This window comes from Eretmochelys imbricata, chromosome 6 (genome assembly GCF_965152235.1).
Source record: "Eretmochelys imbricata isolate rEreImb1 chromosome 6, rEreImb1.hap1, whole genome shotgun sequence".
NCBI classification, from domain to species: Eukaryota; Metazoa; Chordata; order Testudines; family Cheloniidae; genus Eretmochelys; species Eretmochelys imbricata.
In genome coordinates, this window is record NC_135577.1 from 6,367,392 (window position 1) to 6,388,495 (window position 21,104).

General features: G+C 51.5%; 3 protein-coding genes across 3 annotated transcripts in view; 1 reads left to right on the top strand and 2 right to left on the bottom strand.

The window, feature by feature from the left end:
- The first annotated feature begins 1,787 nt into the window (after nucleotides 1-1,787).
- Nucleotides 1,788-3,601, top strand: LOC144267059 (uncharacterized). The gene has a single exon (XM_077820719.1). The coding sequence runs from the start codon at nucleotides 2,239-2,241 to the stop codon at nucleotides 3,172-3,174; it is 936 nt and encodes a 311-aa protein (XP_077676845.1). The 5' UTR covers nucleotides 1,788-2,238; the 3' UTR covers nucleotides 3,175-3,601.
- Nucleotides 3,602-10,802: 7,201 nt separating this feature from the next.
- Nucleotides 10,803-21,104, bottom strand: part of LOC144266036 (uncharacterized) — a 293,194-nt gene continuing 282,892 nt past the window's right edge. The window contains exons 3-8 of the mRNA XM_077819171.1: nucleotides 17,116-17,504; nucleotides 16,791-17,031; nucleotides 13,575-13,704; nucleotides 13,204-13,317; nucleotides 12,099-12,822; nucleotides 10,803-12,015 (exon numbers count right to left, since the gene is read on the bottom strand). Coding sequence (XP_077675297.1) covers nucleotides 11,796-12,015; nucleotides 12,099-12,822; nucleotides 13,204-13,317; nucleotides 13,575-13,704; nucleotides 16,791-17,031; nucleotides 17,116-17,504 — 1,818 coding nt within the window. The 3' untranslated portion in view covers nucleotides 10,803-11,795. The remainder of the gene's footprint in view (nucleotides 12,016-12,098; nucleotides 12,823-13,203; nucleotides 13,318-13,574; nucleotides 13,705-16,790; nucleotides 17,032-17,115; nucleotides 17,505-21,104) is intronic.
- Nucleotides 18,089-20,744, bottom strand: LOC144265796 (zinc finger protein 232-like). Its single transcript, XM_077818791.1, has 3 exons — nucleotides 20,259-20,744; nucleotides 18,480-18,600; nucleotides 18,089-18,216 (listed from the first exon to the last, which is right to left on the bottom strand). Exons 1-3 carry the CDS (start codon nucleotides 20,664-20,666, stop codon nucleotides 18,089-18,091), a joined length of 657 nt encoding a protein of 218 aa, XP_077674917.1. The 5' UTR covers nucleotides 20,667-20,744.

The window sequence follows — 21,104 nt, forward strand, 5'->3', positions numbered from 1 at the left end:
AAGGAGCTTCCCACTTGTAAGTAGTTGATCACAACTTGCTGAGTGTTTTGCCTGAATAAATATTTGTTAGCCCCATCTGCTGAGTACTAATAGTTGCCTTTCCTACCTAATGCATACCCCTTCTGCTGAGCATTCATTGACCCCAGAGTGAAATGATGTAGTGGCCATAGTCCAGTTCCAATGAACAAATTTCCTAAGCAGTTGGCGGGGTGGGGAGCAGGAAGTATAAATACATGACACATTTCTGTCTCCTCAGCTATCCACCCCAAATACGATCAGGCCCCTGATCCTCCCCGGCCACCCCCTAAGCACCAAGCCAGCTGTGTGATATGCAGGTGGCTCACCTCCAAACTGTGCCTTGGAAACAGCTGTAGAGGCTTGTGCTCCACACTCTTCACTTCCTCACCCTTGTGTCCTGCCCCAGCAACATGTGGTGGGACCTCTTATTACCTGTGGAGGGTGAAGCACTTTGGTAGGCAAAGTGCATATTTCATGCTGGTCCCCTGGCCCAGCAGGGATATTATTTGGCAGCTCCTTCACAGAGCCATGAGCATGGGTGTGTGCCTGGTGCTGTTCACCACCTCCCCCAACAGCTGCCCCTTCTGTGGCAAGAGGGAGACCAAGTATATGGCACACATATACATTGGATTCGCCAGGTTGCAGTCTCTTCTCTGGTTCCTCCAAACTCTTCTCCTGAAGTTCTGGCTGCACTTTCGCCCCACACCTCCTGATCTAGGCACACCCCATCTGTAGCCCCATGAAGTCGCAAGACCTCCCTGTCAGCCTCCTCCTGGTGCTGTCCAAGGTGGCTGACCACCATACCTGGAGGAGTTCGCTGGATGGGGAGGTGCTCTATGACTGTGAGGCCTACTTCTGATCCCCCCTTCAGTAACGTATCTGGGCAGAGTTCCACATCAACTGGCACACTGGATGCCACTGAGGAGCATTGAGCGCTGTCCAGGGGTCTCTGCTTGGTGCCCCGACTGGAGCTATGTTTTTGAACCTGTGACATTCACTTCTGTCCCTTTTTTTTCTTTCTTTCTTTCCATTTGTTGTCCCTCAAAATCGTTTGAGAGCTGGGTCCAGTAGCGCCTCCCCTTAGGCTGGAGGAGAGGGGCTTTAGATGTGGGTGGGCATGCACCATCCCCTCCTCAGAGCCTCAATAGGAACCCCCCCCACAAACCCCCCCAGGTCAAAGTCTCGGGCAACATGAAACCTCTTCCTGTGGAATCAAGTTTGCTTCTCACTCAACACTGCCTCAGAACCCTGAGGGCCCCCAACATTCCATCCAGCTGCTTCAGAACCCCCAGAGGCTCAACGTTCTGTGCAGCTGCTTTGGAACCTTCAGACTCCCCAAGATTCTGCCCAGCTGCCACAGAACCTTCAGGGTCCCAACATCTCGCCCAGCTGCACTGTCTTGGGCTAAGGGATCCCTGGGGGACTGTGTCCATTGGGGCTGGAACATCCATCGGGCTGAGGCCTTGGATGAGATCCCGGCCGGGGCTCCCCTCCACAAGGGCTGGCTGCCCGCCAGTGCCCCCCTGGGTGGCGGCCAAGCATGCCGGGGCAGCTCGCTAATGCCTCGGCTACCGTTATTTCCCACCCTCGCCAGAGCCTTGCGCCGACCGTGTGGGCAGGGAAGGGTTAAGCCGAACTCCGCCCTCTCCCGGGGCACGTGGTGCCATAACGGGGCTGTGATAGGGCAGGTCGGGAGCAGGGTGGGAGCGCAGCAGCGCCCCGGACGCCTGGGTTCCGAGCGTGGCTCGCAGCGCCGTGAGGGGGCGAGTCCCAGTCTGCAGCCCGCGGGCCCCGGAAGGGCTCGGCCCGGCCGGCCGGGCGGGCGGTGAGTGGGGGCGCCGGGGAGAGGCCGAGGCAGGAAATCGCTGCCTGGAGGAAGTGGTGGCAGGGGCGGGGGGCTCGGAGCCGAGACGCGGCTGGGACCGGAGAGACCCCCCCGCCCCCAGCCAGCTCTGGAGCAGCGCGGGGGGGTCGGTGGCCCTGAGCCCAGCAGGGCCCCCCCAGCCGAGCCCGCCCTGGGGCAGCAGTCGCAGGGGGGTTTCTAGATCAGCTGTGCGGCGCTTTCCTCCTGCCCCGAAGGTGAGAACAAGGAAGGGGATCCCCGTCAGGCCGGGACTTGGAGCCCGGAGCCGCACAGCCCCTCGCGGGGAGACCCCAAAGCCCTGAGCCGGGAGAGACCCCCCGCCCCCGAATCCCAGAGCAGAGTCGATCCCTGTCCTCATGGAAGAAAATCCCCATAAATGTTCTGACTGCAGGAAAAGCTTTAAGCAGAGCTCGACCCTAAGGAGGCACCAGCGAACCCACACGGGGGAGCGACCCTACAAATGCCCCCAGTGCGGGAAGAGCTTTGCCGACAGCTCCAACCTCCTTCGCCATCAGAGGAGCCACACGGGGGAGCGACCCTACACGTGTGCCCAGTGTGGGAAGAGCTTCGGGCACAGCGCGACCCTGATGAAGCATTCCAGGACCCACACGGGCGAGAGGCCCTACAGGTGTGATGAGTGTGGGAAGCGCTTCTCGGAAAGCTCCAAGCTCCTAGAGCACGAGAGGATCCACACAGGCTTGAAACCCTACAAATGCCCTATCTGTGGGAAAGTGTTTTGCCACAGCTCCTCGCTGACCAATCATCAGCGGGTCCACACAGGTGAGAGACCCTATAAATGCCCCGAGTGCGAGAAGACTTTTGGACGCCGCTCCATGCTCATTCGACACATGAGGATCCACACAGGGGAACGACCTTACAAATGCCTCCAGTGCGGGAAGGCCTTTGCCGTTCTCTCAGTCCTGATCCAGCATGAGCGGATCCACACGGGGGAGAAACCCCACAAATGCGCCCACTGCGGGAAGTGTTTCAGCGATCCCTCTGTCCTGACCCGGCATGAGCGCATCCACACAGGCGAGCGACCCTACAAGTGTGTCCATTGCGGGAAGGGCTTTAGTCAGAGCTCCACCCATGCCCAGCATCTGAGAACCCACACCGGGGAGCGGCCCTATAGATGTGATGAGTGTGGGAAGAGCTTCAGTGTGAGTTCCAGCCTTGTTGTCCACCAGAGGATCCACACAGGAGAGAGACCCTATAAATGTCCCCACTGTGGGAAGAGCTTTAGTGGCTGGCCAAATTTTAGCAGGCATCTGAGGACCCACGCTCAGGAGTAAACCCGACAGGTGACCCAATTCTGGGAGATGCTACTGTGATCACTCTGGGCTCTTTAGACAGAGAACCCATGCAGTGGAGAGACGCTATAAATGCCCCAACTGTAACCAGAGCTTCTGTCTCAGCTCGGAGCTTAGTAGGTACCAGAGAATGCACGTCTGGGGCTACCTATAAACGCCCCAACTGATGGAAGAGCTTTAATCCCAGGATGTACCTTGTTATTCATCAGAAGATCCACAGCAGAGACAGGCCTGAGAAATAAATGTGGAGGTAAGCGTCATTCAGAGCTCAGAACAGGACTTCTGGTATGGCGGAGGAGTGGGGCCTCCGAGTGGGGTGGATAGTGAGTTTCTTTTCTACCTCTTATTTTTTGGAAGAGCCATTGTGTTTGATCTTGTGCAATCTGAGTCAATAAAAATTCAACTGGAATGTGAAGTTGTTTTCTTTTCTGGTAGAATGTCACTTTTCTTCACACTATCATAAAGGGGGGGAGAATCAAGTGTGTCCGTGAGGCCAATCTTGTCCCCTTGGGGGTCAGTTCCTGTGCACCATCGGTCAGAACCATATGGGGTTAGCAGTGCCCTAGAATTGCCTGGTCTATGCTACAGAGTTAGGTCGATGCGAGGCAGCTTGCGTCTACCTAGCTTTGTAAGCGTCTGTGCCAAAACGTATCTCCCACTGACTTAACTCCACCTCCCCAAGAGGCATAGTGCTTAGGTTGATGTCGTTGGGTTGACACAGTGTCAGTGTAGACACTGAATGCTTACATCAACTGTTGCTGCCTTTCAGAAACCATCCCCCAATGCCTGACCCTGGCAGTTAAATTGGTGCAAGCACCTCTAGTGAGGATGTGCACAGTTGACACAAGAAGCATAGTGTAGACATGTAAAAGTGATTCAGTTACTGCATTGGCTGTACGTCTACTTAACTTGGGTCGGCCTAATTTTGTAGTGTAGATTTGCCCTGTGTCAAACATCCCACACTGCTACCCCCTTCTGCCAGGTTCCAGTCCGGATCCAATGCACAAATGTCTTCACTAAGGTACAGGCTGGGAGAGGAACGGGGTGTCTTACTACAGGGAAAGATCAAATACACATATGAGGGAATCCCCTTCACTGTTCCTTGTAAATCCAGCACTTCTTTACAGCTGGGATTTTGGGTACTTAACTCCCTGAGGGTCCTTTGAAAATCCCAGTATGCATCATCACCTCTAAGAAACAGCAGGTGGGAAATTTAAAGATAATCCTCAGGAGACATTATTCCCTCATGAAACGGGATCTGTTACCTGTACAGCGTGTTCTTTCAGGCTTATTGCATCACAGTACATAAACGAACACACACACCCCATTCAGATGTTGCAACCAGCACAATGGATCTCACTTCAATGAAGCAGCTGGAATTCGTTTTCAAAACCCCGCTGCTTACGTCATGACTCAACTACCTCCCAAGTTCTTTTGTACCTCAAGATCACGTACCTTAACTTTGCGTTTCCTGGTTTTCAGAGGTTTAGGTTCAACCACTGTGAAAGGGGACGGGGCACCATTGGGCAACTTTAACTCTGCATTAATCAAGTTGTGGGGCATTTAAATAAGGGATGGGCATATAGGTCCCTTCTTGAGGCCCGTGAGGGTGCAGGGATAGGCACTAAGCTTCTCTGCGCCACTTCCTACCTCCTTTTTCCTGCTCCAGGATGCATGATGTCCTCATAAGCACCAGTTTGCAGGTTGCCTACCCGCCTCCAACTCGTACAGGCTGCTGCACCTGTTCCTAGCCAGGGCTTGGCTGCATCCTGACCTGGAGGAGGTCCTTCTCCCTGCCCTGTCCAGCCCCCATAGAGCCGCTCGCTCCCTTTTAAAACCCGCCTCCAATTGGAGCATGCTCAGCAAGGGTGGATGGGTGGGGCCTCCTGAGCCTGGAGCGTCTCTTACATCCTCTGATGTCCAGTGAGGGATTTATACACCCTGTCACATCCCAGAAGGACGTTCGCTTTTGTTTAGAACAGCATTACCTTGTTGACTCATATTTAGCTTGTAATCCACTATGACCCATAGATCCTTCTCTGCAGTGCTCTTTCCTAGTCACTTCCCATTTTGTATGTGTGCAACTGATTGCTCCTTCCTATGTGGAGTGCTTTGCATTTGTCCTTACTGTATATCATCCTTTTTATTTCAGACCAATTCTCCAGATCATTTTGAATTCTAATCCTATCCTCCTAAGCACTTGCAACCCCTCCCAGCTTGGTATCGTCTGCAAACTTTACAAGTGTGCTCTCAGTACCATTATCCAAGTCACTAATGAAAATATTGAATAATTGTGAGACCCAAGACCGACCTCTACAGTACCCCACTAGATTGTCGGCAAACCAGTCATAACTACACTTTGAGTATGGTCTTTCAGTCCGTTGTGCACACACCTTATTGTAGTTTCATCTAGACCACATTTCCCTAGTTTGCTTATGGAAATTGTCATGTGGAACTGTGTCAAAAGCCTTCCTAAAATCAAGCTATATCCCGTCTACTGCTTCCCCCCTTTTCACTAGGCCAGTAACCCTGTCAAAGGAGGAAATTAGGTTGGTTTGGCATGATTTGTTCTTGACAAACCCATGCCGGCTAATCCTTATAAACCTGATTATCCTCCAGGTGCTTACAAACTGATTGTTTAATAATCTGTTCCAGTCTCTTTCCAGCTAGCAAAGTGAGGCTGACTGGTCTATAATTCTCCGGGTCCCTTTGTTCCTCTTTGTAGAGACTGAGGTCTACATCCCAGTTTTAGGCTCCACTTGCAATTTCCAAAACTCCCACCAAACCCTTTAGGCACCTAAACAAACTCAGTAGCTACATCTTCTGGGTAAAAGTTCCTTAAGCATCTCTGTCTCTGCCTTTGAGCATGCACACGGCTGCCTTATCCTAGGCATCTGGATGGTGATATCCAACCGAACCCGCGGCGTGATTTATGAATCAGGGAAGATGGTAGGTGAGGATGGGTAATGCTTATCTTGCATGTGGGTCCTGATCTGGTAGGTGTCCTCAGCGGCTAACTATTGGATCAGGGCCCATTCAGAATCTGGCTGGAGGAGGACAAGGTGGGTGACTATACTCTCTAGCCCAGTGGTTCACACATTTGCCTGGGATGTGGGAGACCTAGGTTCAGTTCCCCCCCTTGGGGAGAAAGGATTTGAACAGAGGTCTGCCCTGTTGGAGGTGAGTGCTCTAACCCCTGCAAGGTGGGCACCATCTCCTCTTCTGGCTATTTTGTGGGGAGCAAGACACCAGCCTAGCTCATTCTCTCAAGACACAGCTGAGGCACCTAAGCCTCCTGGCTCCAGGAGAGGAGTTCCCCATTCATGGATTGCCAGGCAGAGCTCGGCGACAACTACAAGGGGTTTGGCCATGATGCCAGAATGACCCCATACTGATGATCTGCAATTGTTCTCTGTGTACGAGTGCCTGGAGAGAGAGGCCCCAGGCATCCAAGGAGACAGTGTTACAACACGGTATCTGAAACCATCCAGGCAACCCCCACAAGGCTCAAAGAGGGGGCTCAAAACAGGTGTGGATGGAATCCACTCATAACCACCCCCTTACCCAAACTTAGTTTTGGAAAAAGGAGATGCTGATGATATTGATGGTATATGGCTCAGGATACAGGCAAAGGACTCCACATCTATGGAACACAACACAGGGCATAAGATACAGGCAAGGCTATATACGCTGTGCGGGAAAAGGGCTAATGCAGTCCGTGAATGTACAAAGAGGAGAAGTGAGTAGGAGGAGGGAGGTGACTTGACCTCTCTATACAGCAACGGGCAGAGCTGCAGCACCAGACTTGTGCTGCCGTAGCACGTGTAGTGTAGACGTACATCCAGTCTCTTCCCAACGGACGGCAGGACAAGGAGCTTGCTTAGAGATGCTTCAGATTTACCCCACAACCTTCCAGATACAAAGCAATGTGTTCCCTAGTGAGGAGCCGGGGGGGGAGTGGGCTTGTGTTGTGAGCTGTGGTATACCAGCTGTCCCCAGAACAACCCAAAACATACATAAACCTGCTGTTTTGTATTAGGCACAGCTGCCTTCACAGGGCACAGTCAAGTTTAATTGACAGCACGCAGGGTTAATCAGGTAAAGTAATGAGCATTTGGTTCAATCAGGGAAGGATAAGTAAAGGCAGCTTCTCATTGCCCTGTAGTCCTCTCCCCTTCAGTGTCCCCTAAAAGCCCCACACTTCTGGGACACCGTCCTTATGAAACCCACCAGCCAAGGACCCATGCACGCTGCAGAGAGCACTGGGATTTTGTAACGGGTTAGAGGGACTCTCAAGCTTTACCAGTTACAAGTCAAACGGGGCATTTTCGGTTTTCCAGTTGACACTCTGCACCCTTCCCAACTATGTTTTTAGGAGTAAATTGTGAAACATCCCGAGCAGCTATTCCACACTGGCCATGCAGCAAGGACTATGTTTTTTAGGGTGTGGGGGGGCAGGGTTGTTTTGTTTTGTTTTTCAGACACTCTCAGCAGACTGTGGGATGCAGGTATGGGCAGGAGTAGGACTTGAATGACCAGTTGGGGGTACCTGTCACACAGGAAAATCCCTGTGTGCCCAGCCACCCGCAGGAACCCCGGGATAAACTGAGCAGCTAGACCTAGAAGCTGTGAGTTAAGATGCACCGCTTGGTAACTCATTATTAACCAAATGCTTTGTGTGCATGAGCTGTATCGTTAGCCAATAGCACACTAGCTTGTTAGTGCATGGTAGAAAGCTGCCATGCGGGTGGGGCATGACTGATTTAGTCCTGCTGAAAAGTGTGAAAGGGGGTCAGTTTATTAATTTGCTGACGCACCAGTTAGATTTAAAGCTGAAATACAATAAACTAGATCAGTTGAATAGGGTATGTGGCCAATATTAGAATGGAATCTAATAGGATAATCCCTTCCTCGTGAATGCAAAGAATGCTAGTCCAATAATTTAACACTGGGTTCTCCTCAGGTCATCACTGAACTTGAACAGTGTCTCTCCAATCAGGACAAGGGCTATTCTTAACCAATCAACAATTTATGAATCCACCTAGAACCACCCTAGTGTAGAACCAACACTTCACCAATCCAGTGTAGACACAACCACTGTTCTGGGGAGGCAGTGAATACACAATACAGTCTTGCAAGCATTGAGGCTCAGCAGTCATTATCAATGAACGATAGAAGTCAACAAGATTTCTTATGACATCAGGCATCAGTTCTTTAGCACCTGACACATTATGGCAGTTCCAAGGAGGTACTTTGAAGAGCGTGATCACTGCTACTTGAATGGACTGTCCAAAAGAGACAAGTTTAGACTGTTAAAAGCAATTGCTTAAAGTTATTGTTTTAAATCTCTCGCAGGGCTTATAAAGGAGAGTGTTTATAGCATTAGTGAAAATCTACAGTGTGGTTACGTGATGTCTCACTAGAGAATGCTGATTTACTCAGTACAACTTTCAGTTATTTATGTTAAAGAACAGAAGGGGAAATATAATCTTTGAAATGAAATCTCACCCCTTCTTCTTATCCTGTTAACCCTGGATTAGCGGGAGAATGCTTTCCGTACGTCTGGGGATACTGCAGCTTCTTCATGGGTACAGTCAACCCTGGGCTCCTCCCACATGGTGACCTCAGTTTTATAGACCTTGACTCCCGTCCTTGATGGAGGGGGCCTCCCTGTAATTTCTACTGGCCATTTGCCAACAGAGTGCTCAGATTTTCAGCTCAGTTTCTCTGCTGCCTCCATGGGTAACCAGTAGGTGGCGGTCGTGTACAACAAAAGCCTTCAACCCTCTTCCTATCAGTCTTTTTATGTTTGATTCATTTCAAGGATTGTATTTCATATCCGCCCGCCTCATTTCTTGCATTGCAGTGTAGTTGTAGCTGGGTTGGTCCCAGGATACTAGAGAAACAAGGTGGGTGAAGGGATATCTTTTATTGGACCAGCTTAAGACTAAACCCCATTGAATTATTGTTCTAAGCAGAAAAGTGATTTTGGGGGAAATAGATACTGTTTAATACTGTTGATGCGGTGCAAAGGAACTTTGTCCGTATCACTTTTCACAGCCGACTTAGCGCCTCATTGCCACCCTTCCTTCTACGCTGCTGCGAATTCTGCGCCAGCAAGTCTGCTGTGAAAAGTGATATTTGTATGTTTGTTAATTTCACTTTTCACCGCCTCCCTGCAGGAAGGCAGTGCCGCGGCCAGCAGCAGCAGAGAAATAAGAGTGGCCATGTTTCTCTAGTATCCTGGGACCAAACACGGTTACAACGACATTGCAGGCAATAAATGAGGCGGGCGGATATGAAATACAATCCTTGAAATGAATCAAACAAAAAAGAGACTGATAGGAAAAGGGTTGAAGGCTTTTGTTGTACACGACCACCACCTATTGGATACCCATGGAAACAGCAGAGAAACTGAGCTGAAATCTGAGCTCTAGGTTGGCATTAAATGGCCAGTAGAAATAAAAAATAAAAGTTTTCCCCCTCACCCACCTTGTGATGTTGTTTATTGGAATTTCACCCTTTTTAAGCAATTTCTTTTAATAATTCAAGGCTGTACCCTGGTGAAGTGGTTATACCTTTCAATCTTCCATTGCGTGCTATCCAATGCCTATCGCTTCTGGAGTGCAGCCATCGTTTACCAAGAAAACAAACAAAATCCATTGTAGTCTTCTAAATTTGGTGGATAAATTCCATACATTCTTTGATTGTATATATGCATTTCATACTGTTTAGTTCTCACAATAGCAGAAAAGACATTATCCACATAGAGAGAGTTTATCTGATTCACAGAGCAGACAAGTGTGCAGCCTCTAACTTTGGGGTGGAAGACATATTGATAGGACAAAACAGATCATCCATGGTATATTTGATTGATAAGCACAACAGACGTATAGTTTTGCATTTGGGATGGAAATGTGTGCTTTTGGTTTCTTGGGGTAACAGACAGTTTGCCCGATTAGACCTTCAGTCTCATAGCCAGCTTCGCCACCCATCATTTGATCCACTTCCAGTGTGACATGGGAAAGCAGGGTATCACCCTAGTTGGTGACTTTTTGGAGGTCTTTTTAGCTATATTGGGAGTGAGAAAGAGGTTTTATCCATATGCCAACACTGATTGAGATTCTTGTTTAGGCAATTAACAATAATCTCATCCAGCCATTTTAGGTTCTATTTTTGGGAAGAAGTGGAACTCCAGACCTTGGCTAATGTGGAGACAAGTGTCTTAGACCAAAGAATTCTCAAACTGGGGGTTGCAAGGTTATTACATGGGGGTCACGAGTCAGGGGCTGTGTCAGCCTCTTCCCAGTGGGCGGGCTGAGGTGGGCTAGACCAATGGTGCACCAACTGGGAGGTGCGCCTGAGATTCTCTGGTGAGGGGCGCAAAGAAACTTTGTCAATATCACTTTTCACAGCAGACTTAGGACCCTATTGCACTGCTGCTGGCAGCCGCACTGCCTTCAGAGCAGGGAGGCTGTGAAAAGTGAAATGAACAAACGTACAAATCTCACTTTTCACCGCAGACTGGCTGAGGCAGACTTCACAGCAGCGCCCTCCCAGTGTTAATCAGTAACTATTTTACAAAATAACTCTTCTGCGTACAACAGTGATTCCATGAAAATGTGTTTTAATTTTAAAGCGGTGAGAAAAGATCAATTCATTTTAAACAATATGGTTATAAATTTAACATTGAAAGTAGTGTTAATTTAAAAGATGTGGTTTTAATTTATAACGGGGGTCGCACTCGGAGGCTTGCTGTGTGAAAGGGTTCTCCAACACAATAAGTTTGAGAAACACTCTCTTAGACAAAGTGTCTCACATGATATGAACCATTTTCTTATTATCCAGATGGATCTTATTTGGGGATGAATAGAGGTAGATAGCTTTGCTAATTTTTGAGGACCAGGAGGAAGTCATAGGTACTAATCGTTCAAGACATATTTGTTCTCTATAAACCTGAAAATGCTCACCTGTTACCTTTAAAACTTCTGTCCATAAGCACTCATCTACATGGGGAATTTTACCAGCGCAAATATACCTGGATAATTATACCACCATAAATCCGTGTGTGGACACAACCAGGCTCTCTCTGCTTTTGGTTCCTGCCAATCCCTTTTAAACACCTAATCATCTTACCTTGAAATTTCCATTAACCATCTCGCCCCAGTGAAAGATCTCTTCCTTCCTTCCTTGACCAGATCCTTCCCCCTCCCAAATCTCAAACCTGTCACCATAAATAAGCTGCTACTACCCACCCATGAACTTTGAACCTTGTAATTTTTAATATATATGAGTGGAGAACCGCCCTGCTCCAAGAAAAGGAAGTACCATGCCAATGTTTTCTATCTTGTGTGGAGTCCCTATTGCGATGCTAGATCGCATTTCATCTGAACTTACATTTATGGCATCGGGTTTCTCCTCCATGTGGCAATTGGCCAAGTGTTGAACAAGGTTTGATTTGACAGTGAAGCTTTTCCAACACTTGCTGCATTTGTGAGGGCTCCGGTGCCAGTGTGTAACTGGATGCTGGGAAAGGGTGATCTTCTAATGAAAGCTTTTCCTACACCGGGGACATTTATAGGGCTTCTCCCCACTGTGAATCTTCACCCAGTGTGAACCTTCACGTGCTTAGTCAGGTTTGATTTCTGACCAAAGCCTTGCCCGCATTCAGTGCACTCATGAGGTTTTTTCCCCATGTGGATCTTCTGGTGCTGGACAAGCCCCAATCTCCAGTTGAAGTTCTTCCCATAGTCCAGGCATTCGTAGGGTCTTTCACCTGTGTGCGTCCTCTGATGCACCAGGAGGTTGAACCTCTGGGTGAACCTTACCCCGCACTGGAGACATCTGTGGGGCACCCCCCAATGTGGGTCATTTGGTGCTTCCTAAGGTACGAGCTCCGGGCAAACAGTTTTCCACAATCGGGGCATTTATAGGATTTCTCTTCTATGTGGCATTTCATCAAGTGTTGAACAAGGTACGATTTGAGAGCGAAGCTTTGCCCACATGCGGTACATTTGTGAGGACTCTCTTCCTGGTGTCTTAAATGATGCTGGGAAAGGCTGTACTTCTGACGAAAGCTTTTCCCACACTGGGCACATGTGTAGGGTCTCTCCCCAGTGTGGACCTTCAGGTGTCTGGTCAGGGTTGATTTCTGCACAAAACTTTGCCCACATTCGGTACATTTGTGAGGTCTCTCTTGCCGGTGCATTAACTGATGCTGGGAAAGATTGCACTTCTCACTAAAGCTTTTCCCACACTGGGGACATGTGTAGGGTCTCTCCCCAGTGTGAACCTTCAGGTGTCTAGTCAAGTTTGATTTCTGCACAAAGCTTTGCCCACATTCCCTGCACTGATGAGGTTTTTTCCCCATGTGGGATCGCTGGTGATGGAGAAACGCTGAGTTCCCCCTGAAACTTTTCCCGCAGTCGGGACAGAAACCCCATAAATGCCCCATGTAGGCTGTCTGAGGATTATGATCATTACACTCAGCAGGTCTCTCCGCCCTCACGGGGTCTCCCTGCTGCCATCCTGCTCCACCAGGGTCTTCCCACTCAGGGCTCCAGGACATCCCATTCGGCTCTGCTCCTGCAGGCTCTTCCAGCTGCGGATTCTCCTCCTTTTTCGCGGCACCTGCTAGGACAGAGAGAGAATCCAGCTGGGGTTCGTTCCCTGTGCCAGGGAGAGAGGGGGGGGCACAGGGGTTTGTCACTGAGCAGAAAACTTGATGGGCAGGAAGCAAATGCCCCAAACCCTTCCCTAAGGGGAGAGGAGGGGCCAGTTCTGCCCCAGGGGCCGAGCTGAGCCCTCTGAGAAAAGCTGGAGGAGGGGAGGGCTCCGGCGGGGGGTGGGATCTGGGAGTGTCTCCTGAGGACAAGGACCTGCTGGGGACGATACTGACAGAGACAAGATAGAACTGAAGGGGAGATGGGGAGATCCTGGCAGCTTTGCTGGGATCCCAGCTTTTCCCTTCCCTCCCGGACGGTCTCCGAGCCAGTGTCGCTCATCCCTCACCTGTGTGGGTGCCTCTCAGGGTCTCCCTTTCCTCTGAGCCCTGGAGATCCGGGACCCTCGGCTCTTCCCCTCGCTCCATCCAGGAGGTCATGGCCGGGTCAGGGACGGGGAATCCTGCTCAGGGGAAGGAAACAGGCGAGATAGCACTCAGTGAAATCTCCCCCGAGGCCTCCCCCGGAAAACTGCCCCTTGATTTTAACCCCAGCCTCGCTTTCTGCTCGGGGGGAAGCAGGATCTGAATTGTGGGGTGGACGGGCCCTGTGCTGCTGCGTCTGGGGCATCCAGAGGCCAGTGCCCCAAAGGCACCACAGAGGCTTCAGAACCTCCCTTCCCCCGCAGCTGCTAACCCCTGAGGGGAAGCTGCTCCTCACCCCGCGAGATCAGAGGCTCTTCTTTATTCTCCTCCTTCACCTCCCTGCAGATCTCGCCCTGCTCTGGGACCAGCGCTGCCGGCTCTGCCCTGGAGGAACACGCAGCCTCCGCCTCCCACATCACCGGCTCCTGGAACAACAAAGACCCCTGCTCAGCACCTGCTGGACCCACTCGCTCCCCGTCAGCCAACGAACCATCCGGTCCTAGAAGAGAATGGCCTCATGTCCCATTCCCCACCCCCCTGAGCCAGCCAGTCCCCCTGCCCTGGGGCTGGATGGGAGCTGGTGACGCTGGAGGGAGCGTGCCCAGGATCTGCTCTGTTGGGTAACCGGGGCACATGCAAACACAGTGTGTTTCAATACAGTCAGAGGCAAGATCATGCCACCGGGAACAAAGAATACAGGCCTTACTGACCTCACGAGGGACTGTCTCATGGAAAGCACTGCTTTGGACAGGGATTCTGGTGTCATTGTCGACAGACCACTGGACGTGACTTCCCAATGAGATGCTGTGGGGAAAAAGGGCCAAGCCATCCTTGGCTGTTTAAACAGGAGCAGCGAGGAGGGAGGAGATTTGACCTCTTTGTGTGGCTTTGGGGAGACCGATATTGGAACACAACATCCATCTCTGGTGTCCCCATTTTTAAAAGGACGTTGACAAACTGGAGAGGGTGCAGAGAAGAGCCACAAAAATGATTCAGGGGCTAGAAACGATGCCTTACAGGGCGGGACTTGGCTCACTCTGTTTAGTTTATCAGAAAGGTAGGGGGTGACTTGATTTTGGTGTATTAGTATCTTCACAGGGAGAAAATTCATCAAAATTTAGGTTCTACTTTCACACACACACATATACTTACCCACAATGCATTATTAGCCGGTGGAACTCATTTCCACTAGATATCACTGAGGCCTGGAGCTCAGTGAGGGATCAGCTAGCAACATGGATAATGAGAACCTCCCTAGGTACATTATTAGCTCAAGTAAAAAACGGTTTTGGGAGGAATTTGCTTCTGGGCACAACCCAATAATTAGCTGACAGGATTAGGAAGACACTTGGACTCGGGGCAAATTGTGCCACCTTTGTCCGCTACTGGGTTTCTTTCATGTGCCTATGAAGGGCCTAACTAGTGGCCACTGGCTACCAGTGTGACTTGTTCCTATGGGGACTGAACAACGTCATGGCAGAGGGTGAAAGAAGAGAGCTCTGATTTTGGCGAGGGGCAAAGAAAAGAGACTCATGGTCTACATCAAAACCTGACATCGACCTGGCCATATCGCTCGGGGTTGTGAAAAATGTCTTGAATTCTGTGCAGAATTCTTCTGCCAACCTAGCTACCATCTCTCAAGGGGGCGGATTTGCTACAGGGGACAAAAAACCCCCTTCCATTGCCGTCGTGTCTGCGCTACACCAGCGGACCCGCAGCCCTGGCGTTGTGTAGTGTAGACATAGCCCCAGGCTCTTCCCAGCGGACGGCAGCTGAGGGGTCACAGCAGGCCCCAGCACAACCAAAGAAATACAGAAACTCGCTGGTCTAGGCACAGCTGCCTTCCCAGGGCACACTCGCGCTTAGTTAACAGCACGCAGGGTTGATCAGGGAAAGTAGTGATCAGCCTATTGGGAAAGGAAAGGAATGGCCACTTCTCTGTGCCCTGCAATCCCCTCCCCTAAAAGCCCCACGCTTCTGGGACACCGTCCTGCTCAATCCCTGTGAAACCGACTGGCCGACGCCCCATTTACACTGCAGAGAGAACTGGGGTTTTGTGATTGGTCTAAGGCAGACAGTATTAGGGCCCAACCAGCTCCGAGGCAAACGGGGCGTTTTTTGGTTTCCGGTTCACACCCAGCACTCGGCCCCGCAGTGTTTGTAGGAGTAAATGGTGAAATATCCTGGGCTACTAGTCCACACTGGCCAAGCAGCAGCTCCCTACAACATGGACATTATTTATTTCAGACACTCACAGTGGACTGTGGGATGCAGAGCTAGGGGAGGAAGTAGGACGTGAATCATCAGTTACACTGGTACAGTTACAGGAACCGGCCACGCAGGAAAACCACCATGTGCCCAACCACTTACTGGAACCCTGCGATAGACTGAGCAGCTCGACACTGAAGCCACAGGCTCAGACGGGATGGTTGGTAACCCACTGTTCACCATGCGCTTTGTGAGACTGAGTTGCATTTTTATCCCATCGTGCTACTCGCCAGTTAGGAACATGGTAGCAAGCTTCTGTCCGGATGGGGCACGACTGATTTACTCCTACTCAGCTGCCACCTTTAAACTTCCCCCAGTGAGGGTTGGTCAGCACAGGGTATTTTTCAGGCGTCTGTATACAAGTCTAATGATAACTCTGTAACTTCCTGTGTGGACACACTTATGCTGGAATAAGAGTGTTCACTGGGGAAGTTATAACCGGTATTACCAGAGTGGCATAATTATACGAGTAAACTTCCCGGGGTTAGACATGCCCTGAGACGTGTTTAAAAGATACAAACGCATGCACACAGAAACACACTCGTATTCCCACTCCTACATCATCCCACGTTTCAAATGGTCCGTACCTCCACTACCAGTCTCTCTCTGCCCTAGTTTTCTACCACTAGTGCCCTTGTGATCACTTCCCTCCAGCGTCCAATCATCTAACCTTGAAATTCCCACCAACTATTCCCCCTCCCCCCCAGCGAAAGATCTCTTCCTTCCTCCCAAACATAGGTGCCGACCCCGGAGCACCCATGGGAAAAGTTAGCCGGTGCTTAGCACCCACCGGCAGCCAAGCTGCCCCCTTCCTCCCCCCAGCGCTTCCTGCCCACCTGCAGCCCGCTGATCAACTCCTCCCCCTCCCTCCCAGCGCCTCCCGGCCTCTGCGATCAGCTGTTCTGTGGCATGCAGGAGGCATAGGGAGGGAGGGGGAGGAGAGGGGACAGCGCACACTCAGGGGAGGGGGCAGAACTGTGCGGGAAGAGGTAGGGAAGGGGACGGGGTGGGGCAGGAGGAGGCGGAAGGGGGAGGTGGGGGCAGGGCCGGGGGTTGAGCACCCCCGGGGAAAATTGGAAGCTGGCACCCGTGCTCCCAAATCTCACACTTGTCATCAGCGATAAGCCGCTACTACCCACCCAGGCTCTTTAAGCCACTCCAAGCAAAGGAAGTACCGCACCAGTGTTTTCTACCGTGCGTGGAGTCCCTATCACAATGCTAGAGCTACTGAATCTGAAGTTACATTTGCTGCATCAGGTTTCTCTCCCATGTGGCGTTTCATCAAGTGTTGAACCAGGTTCGATTTCTGAGTGAAGCTTTTCCCACATTTGGTACATTGGTAGGGTCTCTCCCCAGCGTGGATCCTCAGGTGTCTAGTCAGGTTTGATTTCTGCCCAAAGCCTTGCCCGCATTCAGTGCACTCGTGAGGTTTTTCCCCCGTGTGGATCTTCTGGTGCTTGACAAGCCCCGATCTCCTGTTGAAGCTCTTGTCACAGTGGGGGCATTTGTAGGGTCTCTCATTCACGTGGGTCCTCTGATGCGTTAGGAGGCTGAACCTCTGGGTGAACCCTACCCCGCACTGGGGGCATCGGTAGGGGCGCTCCCCCGTGTGGGTCGTCTGGTGCTTCCTCAGGTCTGAGCTCCAAGCAAACTGCTTCCCACAGTGGAGGCATTTATAGGGTTTCTGTCCCATGTGGCGTTTCACCAAGTGTCGAACAAGGTACGATTTGAGAGTGAAGCTTTGCCCACATGCGGTACAGGTGTGAGGTCTCTCTTGCTGGTGCGTCATCTGATGCTGGGACAGGCTGTACTTCTGGCTAAAGCTTTTCCCACACTGGGCACATGTGTAGGGTCTCTCCCCAGTGTGGATTCTCAGATGCCTAGTCAGGGTGGATTTCTGCCCAAAGCTTTGTCCACATTCCCTGCACTGATGAGGTTTTTCCCCCGTGTGGGATCGCTGGTGATGGAGAAACGCTGAGTTCCATCTGAAGCTCTTCCCGCAGTCGGGGCATTTATGGGGTTTCTGTCCCACATGGGTTCCCTGAGGCTGAGGATCATCACACCCAGCAGCTCTCTCCTCCCCTGCGGGGTCTCTCTGCAGCCATGCTGCCCCACAGACGTCTCCCTGCTCGGGGCTCTGGGACGCCCCGGGTGACTCCGCTCCCACAGGTCCTTCCCACTGGGGATTCCCCTCGTCTGTCCTGGCACCTGCTGGGAGAGAGAGAGAATCCAGCCAGGGTTCGTTCCCTGTGCCGGGGAGAGAACGGGCAGCAAATGGGATTGTCATTGAGCAGAAAACCTGATCGGCAGGAAGCGAAACCCCCAAAACCTTCGCTGAGGGGAGAGGAGGGGCCGGGGCTTCCCCAGCATCCCAGCTGAGCCCTCAGAGAAAGGCTGGAGGAGGGATGGGTCCTGCCAGGGGTGGATCCAGGAGTGGCACCTGCCGTGAGGCCCCTGCTGAGCGAGACGAGACAGAACTGGGGGGCTCCCACTGGCTTTACTGGGATCCCATCTGTTCCCTTCATTCTGAGCCAGTGCCACTCATTCCTCACCTGTACGGGCACCTCTCGGGGTCTCCCTTTCCTCAGAGCCCTGGAGATCCGGGACCCTCGGCTCTTCTTCTCGCGCCATCCGGGAGACCATGGCCAGGTTGGGGATGGTGAATCCTTCTGGTGGGGAGGAAACGGGCAAGACGCACTTGGTGAAATCTCCCCCTAGGGCTTTGTATGGAGAACGTGCCCCGATTTTAACCCCAGCCCTGCTCTCTGCCGGGAAGACGAAGCATCACCATTTGGAGGGTGACCGTCTCTGTGCTGCTAGGCCTGGGGGCTCCACAAGCCACTTCCCCAGAAATGTAATGCCCCCGATGCAGCATGACGACTTCAGTAACTCCTGCCAACCCCCACCCCCAGCTCCCGAAGCAGCTCCTCACCCAGCAAAACTAGAGTCTCTTCCTTATTCTCCTCCTTAACCTCCCTGCAGATCTCGCCCTGTCCTGGATCCAGCTCTGCCTCAGAGGAACACACAGTCTCCTCCTTCCATGTCACCAGCTCCTGGAACAACAAGGGCCCCCGATCAGCATGTTACAGTTCAGCTTAGCCATCCCACAACCAGGCTCAATCAGGCTTCGTTAGTCAGAGCCCCAAAAGCATAGCACAGAAAGGCAAAGGTTAATACATCGCCAATCTGATCTGGAAGACCGTTTTTGCAGTGATCCAGATTGTCCTGAAATTATTGGCTTACCTCTGATCATATTTATCCCTGAGTTGTTTACAACAAAGAGAAAGTTCTACACATCCCATGATAGTAACGAAGGTTGACATACCAGGTTTCTTATCTCGTTTTGAACATAGTTCTCTTAGAGACTCGTGCCTTGGTACTGAACGGATGTTGATTAAGCATCAACAAAACTATCCATCTTATCCTGTCTCTTTGGTATGTCTCTGTACCTGACACTGAAATTGCAACACTTCATATGTGCCCTCAGTTAATCAATCTTAGCAATCAGGGATGCTGAAAAGCACCCTGGAGAGAGCTTAATATGAATACAATTCATAGTCACATAAAGCGTTAACACATGCTATTGATATAGATTGGCATTATATGATATTGGTTAACACAGAGACCTCATCGATATTGGTTAACACAGAGACCTCATCGGGGGAGGGATAGCTCAGTGCTTTGGGCATTGGCCTGCTAAACCCAGAGTTGTGAGTTCAATCCTTGAGGTGGCCATTTAGGGATCTGGGGCAAAAACTGGGGATTGGTCCTACTTTGAGCAGGGGGTTGGACTAGATGACCTTCTGAGGTCCCTTCCAACCCTAACCTTCTATGATTTTCTCTTATCTAGCTCCACTGAGGAGTTGCCAGACACAGAGGTGTCTTGTAACAGCCAGACTCAGATACCCGGAGGCTTCTGGGTTTTGCAAGCCTCAGATATCTTCATTCTGACAGGTTCTGCTAAGTTTCTAAACCTCCAAAGAACAGAGGCACAGAGATTGCAACCGTTTAGCTCCCATGAGGTTTCCACAGAAAAGCGGAAATGGGAGTAAAAGTATTAAGAATTTGGAGAGTACAGTTCATGGATGTACAACATATACTATTCCTTCTTTGCTGTGCATGGCCACCTTAGACAATCGTACTATAGGAGTAAAGCAATTCACATTTTGTTAATCTGTCTGCCAGCTGATTTCACACTCCTCAGCAGAAGTCCGTTCCTTTGATGGAAATTGCCACTAAAGAATTAGTACAGCAGTTTTGCAAGCAGCGGTCTCTCCCTTCACCTATGGCCTAGACTCTGCTTCAGTTTGGTCACCAAGCGCTGCAGCCCTAGCCAGACCCACTCCTTCCCCGCCAGCCTGCAAACCGTCCGATGGGAACTCCTGCCCCGGAGACAGAGAGGAGAAAGGCCTCTCATGCCGTTCCCCACCCCCATGAGCCACCCCATCCCCCCATCTTGCGGGTGAATCAGAGCCAGTGCCTCTTAGAGGGGAAAGGCCCCATGGCCCGTTCTCCACTTCCAGCGCCAGCCAGTCTCCTGCCCCGGGGCCAGATCAGAGCCAGCACCTCCCCGCAAGGTGAAAGGTCCCCATCCCATTCCCCAACCCCCTTCAGCCAACCAGTCCCCCCCGCCTCATGGGTGGATAGGAGCTGGCGCCCCCTAGATGGGAAAGGCCCCGTGTCCCACTCCCGAATTATTTCACATCCTTACCTCCTGCTGCGGCCATATTCCGGGCTCTTGCTTGGCTAACTGGAAACCCTCCGCCAGGGCCACTGCCTGCTCCCCGGTCTGGGGGTGACACCCCCCCACCCAGCTCTGGATCTCCTGGGGCAGGATACTCAGGAACTGCTCCAGCACCAGCAGCTCCAGCATCTGCTCCTTGGAGCACTGCTCCGGCCTCAGCCACGCCTGGGAGAGGAGGCAGAGGTGGCCGTACGCTTCCCGGGGCCCCTCAGCCTCCTGGTAGCGGAAACCTCTGAAGCGCAGACGATGCATCTCCATGTCGATGGGTCCGTGGGCATCCGGCTCCTCCACTTCTTCTTTGGGAACCAGGCCACATCCCGGTGGGGGCTGGAACTGGAGCCTGAGAGCAGCTGGGGGAGCCACCTGGGCAGCCATGGCCCGTCTCTGAGCCAGGGCACAGCCGTATCTCCCTGGGGAGCACCTGGCATCAGCAGAGGACCCTCTGCAGCACCATCTGTACAGGGGTGGGGGGGCACGTCCAAGGGGGGGGTGAGATCAGCCCAGGGGATGATCACCTTTATGAAGAGGGGAGAGAAATTAGAGCCACAGAAGGAACGAGACACACAGGAACCACCCCTCCCAGCCCCAGTGTTGTGAGGAAAGACACGGACCCAGCGCAGGTGACCTCAAGGTTGGTGGCTCTTGATCTCCCATCACCTACATATTTCTACACACCTGGGTCTCCTCCTGCCATGTGAAGTGAAAATCAATCCAAAAAGGATCAGGACTTGTAGCCTCATCTACAGATAGATAGGTAGATATATTCTAGATAAATAGATAGATTCATTACTTAAGAATCCCCAGTTATCACTT